Source organism: Odocoileus virginianus, chromosome 33 (assembly GCF_023699985.2).
Source record: "Odocoileus virginianus isolate 20LAN1187 ecotype Illinois chromosome 33, Ovbor_1.2, whole genome shotgun sequence".
NCBI lineage: Eukaryota > Metazoa > Chordata > Mammalia > Artiodactyla > Cervidae > Odocoileus > Odocoileus virginianus.
In genome coordinates this window covers 26,504,283-26,513,073 of record NC_069706.1, presented here as the reverse complement: position 1 = coordinate 26,513,073, position 8,791 = coordinate 26,504,283, and the positions used below count along the sequence as shown (strand labels likewise).

Below are 8,791 nucleotides of genomic sequence, written 5' to 3'. Positions count from 1 at the left end.
GATGGAGTGTCAAGTGTCGAGATGGAGAGAAGGGAACTGGGACGGAAAGAATGTAACCTGCTCTGGTGCCTGGGAAGGGGAACATAGACCCTGGTGTGCTGGCAGGATAGCTCAGTCCCAAGGGAAGGAGGTGACCTGTGCAAGGAGGTAGGACAACTCCGCCTGGCCAAGGACACAACTTAAAGGCATGGGCCAGGATGGCACTGTATGGAGGAAAATGTATCCTGCGAAAAGATAAGAGCCACAGGTATACTCATGAAACTGCAACCAAGACAAGGTGGGCAGAGAGCGAGCTGGATGGCTCTTCCCTGGTGGTCCAGTGGATGAGACTCCCAATATAGGGGGCCCAGGTTCCATCCCTGGTTGGGGGACTAGATTCCCACCTGCTGCACTGAGGATGCATGTAGCCAACTAAATATGTAAGGAAGGGGAGCTAGACAGTTAGAAGGGGGGTGGGGGGGAGGGGCGGACAGGGATGAGCTCCCCAGCCGCCAGGGGGAGCATTTCGAGGCCAGCTGGAGTCTCAAGAGGAAAGTGCCCTCAGGACTGGGTGGGGCTGGGAGTTCTCTGCTACCTTCTGGTCTTTGCCTAGGAGTGATGGGGGCAATAACTGGGCTTGTGGGACTGGGTTTGGGAGGTGAGGGCAGAGGAGGAGACTCTGACTGGGGCAATGTTCTAATATGTTAAGGCAAGGAGCTGCCAGGGACAGAAATGAGTCCTGTGGACAGAGAAGTGACAGCAGGATCTGCCCCACATCAGGGAGAGGCGAAGGTGGGAAGGAGGCCCAGGCACTCAGGGACAGGAGGCTGGAGGCTGAGTTCCGGATCTGGCTGACACTTCATGAGCCTGGAGAGGATGCAGAGACCCAACAGGGAGGCTGGGGTGAGCTCTCCCCAGGGTGGAGAGGACACGTCCCCAGTTAGCACTGTGGGAGGCAGGGCCTCTTCAAGCCAGTGGTGTCCGTGTGACCTTCTCACATCTTCCCCTGACTTCTCAGTGCTATTTCTGGAGACAAAGTCTTTCAAATCTATTTTCCTGACATGTAAATTTGGTAGGCATGTCCTTACAGACCTGGCTTTTGTGTTTAGTGTTAGGTCCCTCATTCTGCACCTTTTTTCCCACCATCATTTTGCTCTGAAGTTTCATTAATCTGATGCTTTCTCCTGAGGGGAGAGAGGTACTTTTATTTCACAGGTGTGTGACTTAGGTTAAAATATCATCCGGTCAACAGAGGGCATTTTCCTGGAGCAGGATTTTATATCAAGATTGTCAGGAAAAATATCTATGTTAAGATAAAAATGACATATGTTAGTACATAGTAAACATTTGAAATATTTGAGCTTTTCGAGATAACTTGGACAGGTGTCCTGTTCCCTCCGCGGTAACTGGTACCACAGAGCCCCACTTAGATAACACTGAGGTGCCTCCCTTCGGCTCACCCTCCCTGGTGCCAAGCCCTGGGAGCCTGGCACATCATCTACCCAATCTCTATTAACTTCCCTGACCAACTTAGTTCAGGTCTTAGGATCAGGTCACTGCCTCCCACTGGAATCTTTCTCATTCCAGTCTCTTCCTGACACTGATGCTGTTTTTCTTATTGACTCTTATTTACTCTTTAAAAATGTTTCATGGGACTTCCCTGTGGTCCAGTAGCTAGGACTCTGCGCTAGCAATGCAGGGGGCCCGGGTTCAATCCCTGGTCAGGGAACTAGATTCCCACATACCCCAACTAAGAGTTCACAAGATGCAACTAAGGATCCCTCATGCTACAATGAAGATGGAAGATCCTGAGAGCTGCAATTAAGACCTGGCACAGTCAAATAAATATATATATTTTTAAAAGTTACATAACCCAGACTTCCCTGGTAGTCCAGGAGTTGAGTCTCCACTTCCACTTCAGGGGGTGTGGGTTTGATTCCTGGTCAAGGAACCAAGACCCCACATGTCTGCAAGCTGTGCAATGTGCCCCTCCTCCAAAATGCCGAATAACCCACCACCACTTAAGAGTATGAAAAATGAAAATGTGAGTTTCTCAGTCATGTCTGACTCCTTGTGACCCCATGGACTGTAGCACACCAGGCTCCTCTGTCCATGGATTTCTTCAGGCAAGAATACTGCAGTGGGTTGCTATTCCTTTCTTCAGGGAATCTTCCCAACTTAGGGATCGAAGTCAGGTCGCCTGCATTCTGGGCAGATTCTTTACTGTCTGAGCCACGTATAACTCATGCCTACTTCTCTACCTGAAGTGCTCACCACTTCCAGAACCCCACAGTTACACACTTCTCTCATCCTTTGAGGACTTTATACTCCCTTCCCCCTGCCTGGAATGTTCTTTCCACATGCCTCACATACTAACCTGGAGACTCTTCCTTTAAGACTCTATTCTAGCATTCTCTCACTTTTTCTGGAAAGTCGCCTAACTTCTCCCGTACCCATGTACTTCTGAGTTTGCCATGAAGGCACCTGTGCATACCTGTCCAGGAGATTATAAGCCTGGGGCAGGGTGGGAGAGGGAAGGGGGTGGGAGGAGGGCAGAGCCTGAGGTTATTACTGGAACCCAGTGCTTGCACAATACACTTATTAGCTGAGGTTGAAATATAATCCAAGTCCCTTCTGGGAGCCAGAACACTGAAATGTAACTCAGTGTTACATCAGGTCAAAATCTAAATTATCATGGTTTATCAATGAACAGCAGTAAAATTCTGAAACTCTCCAACTTCAATGCATGTGTGAAGGACTTCCCTGGCAGTCTAGTGGTTAAGACTCCACATTCCTGGGAATTTAGGGGAGAATAGATACATGTATATGTATGGCTGAGTTCCTTCACTGTTCAACTGAAACTGTCACATGGTTCATCAGCTATACAGCAATACAAAAGTTAAAAAAAAAAAAGACTCTACCCTCCCAGGAATTAGGGGGAGAATGGATACCTGTATCTGTATGGCTGAGTCCTGCTGCTGCTCACCTGAAACTGTCACAACATTGTTAATTTGTATAGCTGTATACACCAATACAAAAGGAAACCTTTAAAAAAAAAAAAAAAAGACTCTGAGCTCCCAGTGCAGCAGGCACGGGTTCAATCATTGGTCGGGGAAATAAGATCCCAGTGCTGAAAGATGCAGCTGAGGGGAAGAAAAAAGATGCATGGATGAGAAATTCCACTACTTCATCAATGTATTGGATTTTAAGAACTCAGTCCTATTTAATCTAGCCTAGGATACAGGATAAAAGAAAAATGATAGAACTTTAGTTTTACTTCTACATGCCAACATTCTAATTAATACAGACTTTAATCAGATAAAGTCTGACCCAAGCATATTAACTGTTTCTGTCCGTGGTTAAATCAGGAAAACCTGAATTAATTTTGAATATATACGATCAAAACTAAATATTCAGGAAATCAGTCCTGAATGTTCATTGGAAGGACTGATGCTGAAGCTGAAACTCCAATACTTTGGCCACCTGATGCAAAGAACTGACTCACTGGAAAAGACCCTGATGCTGAGAAAGATTGAAGGTGGGAGGAGGGGATGACAGGATAAGATGTTTGGATGGCATCACCGACTCAATGGACATGAGTTTGAGTAGGTTCCGGGAGTTGGTGATGGACAGGGAGGCCTGGCATGCTGTGGTCCATGGGATTGCAAACAGCAGGACACAAATGAGCAACTGAACTGAACTGAAGATTCACTTAATGTGGTCTTATCTGTTTATGATCTCAAAAGGTTTTCTTCTCCCAAAATAAAAGTTTTAAGATAAATTCAAGATTCCTCTGAATGAGAAAAATATATATACCTTCTAAAACAGTGAGCTTACAAAACAATGTAGTGGACTGCTAGGCATATTCTGTGTAACAGAAAAGTACGTTCACCAAGAAGGAAATCTGAAACATGACCATAAACCTTTATGAAAAATTATAACAAAAACTTTACTTCATTTATTTTTAGTGATTTTATAAATACCAGACGAGAAACTGGACGGTTTGCGAGCAAACTGAGAAAAACTTGTCCATAGAGTAAACTTAGAAATTCCCTTTTGGCTCTGTTTTCCGATCCTCCTTCACTGTGTTGTGGAGAGATTGAGTTCTTCCAGGTTTTTGGCTAGGGGCGTGGCCTCCAGATCAACTGGGCTCTCCAGGTAGGTGGTTCCTGCACAGCGCTTTCCGGTCACTGGATCTACGACTTGTCCAACTTTGAAAACGATCTCAGCCAGTTCATGCTTCACGTGCTTTGTTCTCGGGACAGGGAGCGCTTTGAGAAGCACAATATCCCCAACGGTGCACTGCTGGAGAGCATCATGGGCAAAGTAGGTTTTTCGCTTATTAAAATACTGTTGAGAGAAGGAGGAAACACATCAGTAGTTCCCATTCATGACCTGGCAAGGTAGTAGACAGTCTGAAAAAGGAATGTCCAGAAAACAAGCTGGGACTTGGGGAAAAGAAACAGGTAATATACTTATGGAATCCACCTTCCAAATCCACCCTGATGCTGGGAAAGATTGAAGGCAAAAGGAGAAGAGGGCAGCAGAGGAAAAGGTGGTTAGACCGTATCACTGACTCAATGGACATGAATTTGAGCAAATTCTGCAAGATAGTGGAGGACAGGGAAGACAGGCGGGCTGCAGTCCACGGGATCGCAAAGAGTTGGACATGACTTAGAGTCCGAACAAAACATATTTATGGAGGCTTCCAACACAAAAATTAGCTGCTTAGTTTCTGGAAAACAACAATGACTTTTCCAGAGCTGATCTTGTCCCTGAGTTCTCTAGTCCACTGCCTGCAGTATCCTTGCTCTAAATTATCATCCTTTTCTACACTATTTAAACTTCCTGGGATTTCCCTGGTGATCCAGTGGTTAAGAATCCACCTTCCAATGTAGAAGATGGGGGTTCATTCCCTGGTCAGGGAACTAGGATTCCACATAGTTGCCTCGGGGCAACTATGCCTGAGTATCACAACTACTGAGCTCCAGTGTTGCAACAAGAGAAGCTAGAGAGCCTCAACAAAGACCCAAAATATAAATAAATAAACAAACTCTTCCTTCCTGGTAGAGTCTTCTCTCCAGCCAAAAAACACCCAAAGTTATCAAGAGAACAAAACGTTATAATGTATGTAAAGCACTTAGCTCCATGCCTCGCTCAAAGTACTGCAAACAAGCCACAGACAAGAACCAGAACCATCTCTTCCTCCAGACAACCCTGCTACAGCAGGTAGTTCCATTTAAGAGATAAGAAAAACAAGCTCAGGGAGGTTAAGTAGGGTGCAGAGCCAGCAAACAACAGCCGAGGGACTTCTCTGGTGGTCCAGTGGTTAAGAATTCGCCTTCCAATGCAGAGGGCATGGGTTTGATTCCTGGTCGGGAAAACTAAGACCCCATGCGCCATGGGGCAATTAAGCCCGCATGTCCCAACTCCAGAGCCGACCTGGTCTGGAGCCCAAGTGCCACAACTAGCGAGAAACCCACGTAATGCAACTATTAGTAAGACTCGATGCAGCCAAAAATAAACAAACATACATTAAAAAATAACAAAAAACAGCCAGTACCCAAACTAAGGTCTTCTGATGCTAAGACCAATGAACATGTTGTCACTCTTCAGCTTGCTCCTGTGGTTTTATTTTTGTTTTTGCTTTGGGATCAAGCCATTTTATGGAGCGTTTGAAGCAGTCAATGGGCTGGGAGGATGATGAGACTGGCTGTTCTTCTCCTGACTGGGATCTACCCAGCTTCACAAGATCCTATAAGGACTCTGAAAAGGCCCCTGTATTTTTAATACCAGATAACAAACAGCATTTGGGCCTACCAGGGTGCCTAACCTTGCATGCAGAAACATCCCTGGCACTTGCCCCTCCCTAGCACAACTATGTAATCAAGGACTCTGTCCCTTTCTGCCTGAAATCTACCTTTTCCACTCCATCCTCACTGCTCCACAGACTGTTCAGTCCTTTACCAGTTCCACCCTAGACTTTTGCAATAGCCTCCTCACCTATTTCCTTACCTCCTGTCTCTTTTTCTCATGAAGTGAAGTGAAGTGAAGTCACTCAGTCATGTCTGACTCTTTGCGACCCCATGGACTGTAGCCTACCGGGCTCCTCTGTCCACGGGATTTTTCCAGGCAAGAGTACTGGAATGGGTTGTTGCCATTGTCTTCTCCAGAGGATCTTCCCAACCCAGGGATCGAACCCGAGTATCCTGCATTGCAGGCAGACGCTTTACCGTCTGAGCCACCAGGGAAGCCTTTTCTCATAGGCTGAAATCAAAACTATGACAGAGCAGACTCTTCCCACTCCGATTCCAATCATTCTCACATTCATTCAAAGACAAGGCCTACTTAGTGCCAAGCTCTGAGCTCAACCTTGCCAAAGCATTCGCTGCTCCAGTACAGTGTCATGCCTTTTCATGTGTAAGAAATTAATAAACAGAAACTTCAATTAAACAGAGTCAAGGGACTTCCCCAGTGATCTTGAGGTTAAGAATCCACTCGCCAGGGCAGGGGAGATGGGCTCAATCTCTGGTTGGGGAACTAAGATTCCACATGCTGCAGGGCAACTAAGCCAGTGCATCACAACTGTTGAGCCCACGCACAGCAATGAAGACACAGCGTGGTCAAAAATAAATAAGTTACTAAAACACAAAAACAAAAAACTCAGAATTGGGAGACCAGAAGGGGAAGCTCTCATACCCTGTCATGACAGCAGAGCTTAACAGGAAGAAAGATCTCCTTCTCTTCTTTCCCAGCAACAATTCAGCCGACGAAACGCCATGGGCTCTCTGTTTACCGTCCCCTCCCAACTTCTGTCCCCTCTGTAAAAGCATGCTCCTCTCTGGTCACCTCCACTTTTGTGGGAGACCTGCACGTGGCTCATCATGGTTGCAGACCCCGATCTGCAATTCTCTGCTGATTCCAAATAAACCTGTTTTTGCTGTATAAATAACTGGCAGTGTATTTGTTTTAGGTGAATACATGGCTAAAGGAACTTTCACAAACTATTCACCATGGCTGGAATGACTTCCCCCACTCCTGCCCCCAACCTGGTCTTCTGGCTAAAATCTTTTTTTTTTTTTGGCTGCACTGCATGGCATGTAGGGTCTTAATTCCTGATTGAACCCCGATTGGAAGGCGGAGTCTTGACACTGGACCGCCAAGGAAGTTCCTGGATAAAATCCTTTCGAAGATTCAGCTTGATCTTATATAACTAAGAATGCTCTTGGGACTTCCCTGCTGGTCTAGCGATGAGGACTTTGTGCTTCCACTGCAGGGGGTACCGGTTCAGTCCTTAGTTGGGGAATGAAGACCCCACATGTGGTCTGGAATGGCCAGGAAAAAAAAAAAAACAAACCTCTCCTTCAGCAGGCAGGAAAGGAAGATGAGTCTTACCTTCTGCTTCCGCAGTACTCTACACATAGAACGTCTATAGCAGTGTCATCAGACTGAATTGAAATGAACTCTGTGCAGTCTCTAAAGTGTGAGTGTGAACCAGGAATCATCCGTTGTGTTACACCCACTGACCAGCACAATGCCTGATGTTCAGCATTGGCTCAGCCCACCTTCCCTGACAGTGTTTCTGCTCAGAACTCTGAACGTGTTGGTGATTCATCAATGCCATCTGCAAAAAGCGATGTTCCTTACCTTTAATAAATAGGGATCCAGAACAAGTCTGGTCACTCTCACTTTAGCAGTTTTTTGCATGGCTGTCCCAATCACCTTACCCACGACCCATTTGGCATGGACGGATGAACGAACTACGGACATGATGTGGCTTTGGTCACCTGAAAATAAATTCCAAAGTTTAGTCTGACGATTGTGACTCACCAAAAGAATTGTCACTAGAACCACCCAAGTGCAGAAACAGCTTTTGTTGGCCTTCTGGAATCATCACTTCATAGAGGTCCTTACACATTTCACTATTGTAGTTTTAACCTCAAGCCTCAGTTTCCCCCTCTACCAAATGGGAATAACAACTGGGCTTACTCACAGAAGTGCTTCGAGGATTTAACCAATAAGGCGCTCAACAGCGCGAATAAACGCTGGCATTCGCTGGCGTCCCTATTTCTTTCCATCCCGCTGGGCTGCCTCTCCCTAAAGGCTCAGAGCCCGGCTACTTGGGGCGTGCGAGGCTGAGGCGGGCGGCCCGGGAGTTCACCCCACCGGAGACCTTGACTTGGCATTCTTTTCGAGATCAATTAATACTGAGTCCATGTCGCCCAGCCAGGGGAAGGTTTGCGGTGATTGCTCCCTTCGCCCCTAAAACCCGAGGTCATGTAAGTCGACTCTACTCGCCTAAAGGGCTCCCACGCTGCGGCAATTCGAGACCCGCAAACAACCCACTTCTGCGACGGCGCGCGGCCAGCGGTCACCTCAGAACTCCACAGTTTCGGCGTACGCCGGCAGAGCGCCGAGCGGAGCGTGATGCCGTCACGTCGTACGCAGGTCGCTCCGCCCCAGACCGCCCACTCATTGGCTGCGAGTCCTCTCAGTCGTGGGCGGGGTTAAAGACAGGGCTCCACCCTGTCTTTTAATTGCAGCCGCGGGTTGTGGCTCCGCTGAAGACCTTGATGTCTGCTTTTTGCACCCGTACCTAGTCCGGTGCGTGGGGGACTTGGCCTTTACTTTACCTATTCCACTTAGTTTCTCTCTGCTTTTGTTGAGCTCCCAGACATTGGACAAGGCCTTCCAAATAAAAGGAGCTTCATTCATCAAACATTGAAACATTGGAGGCTGCCAAACGCTGAGACTGAAATGCTTTAGCATTTCCACCCCCAGCAGTTGCATTTAAGATAAACTTATGTAGATC

The 8,791-nt window shown here is 46.9% G+C and overlaps 1 protein-coding gene across 4 annotated transcripts in view; it reads right to left on the bottom strand.

Moving 5' to 3' along the window:
• Window positions 1-3,903: 3,903 nt before the first annotated feature.
• The window catches only part of LOC110137419 (small ribosomal subunit protein uS17m), a 34,141-nt gene continuing 29,253 nt past the window's right edge, over window positions 3,904-8,791 (bottom strand). Inside the window, exons 1-3 of one of the 4 annotated variants that reach the window (XM_020893733.2) lie at window positions 8,355-8,407; window positions 7,627-7,766; window positions 3,904-4,329 (exon numbers count right to left, since the gene is read on the bottom strand). In XM_020893733.2, the coding sequence (XP_020749392.1) occupies window positions 4,060-4,329; window positions 7,627-7,749 (393 nt within the window). In that variant the 5' untranslated portion in view covers window positions 7,750-7,766; window positions 8,355-8,407 and the 3' untranslated portion in view covers window positions 3,904-4,059. Of the gene's footprint in view, window positions 4,330-7,626; window positions 7,767-7,972; window positions 8,250-8,277; window positions 8,408-8,791 lie in introns of those variants that run through there. The other 3 variants (XM_020893732.2, XM_020893730.2, XM_070461254.1) reach the window with 3 other exon arrangements.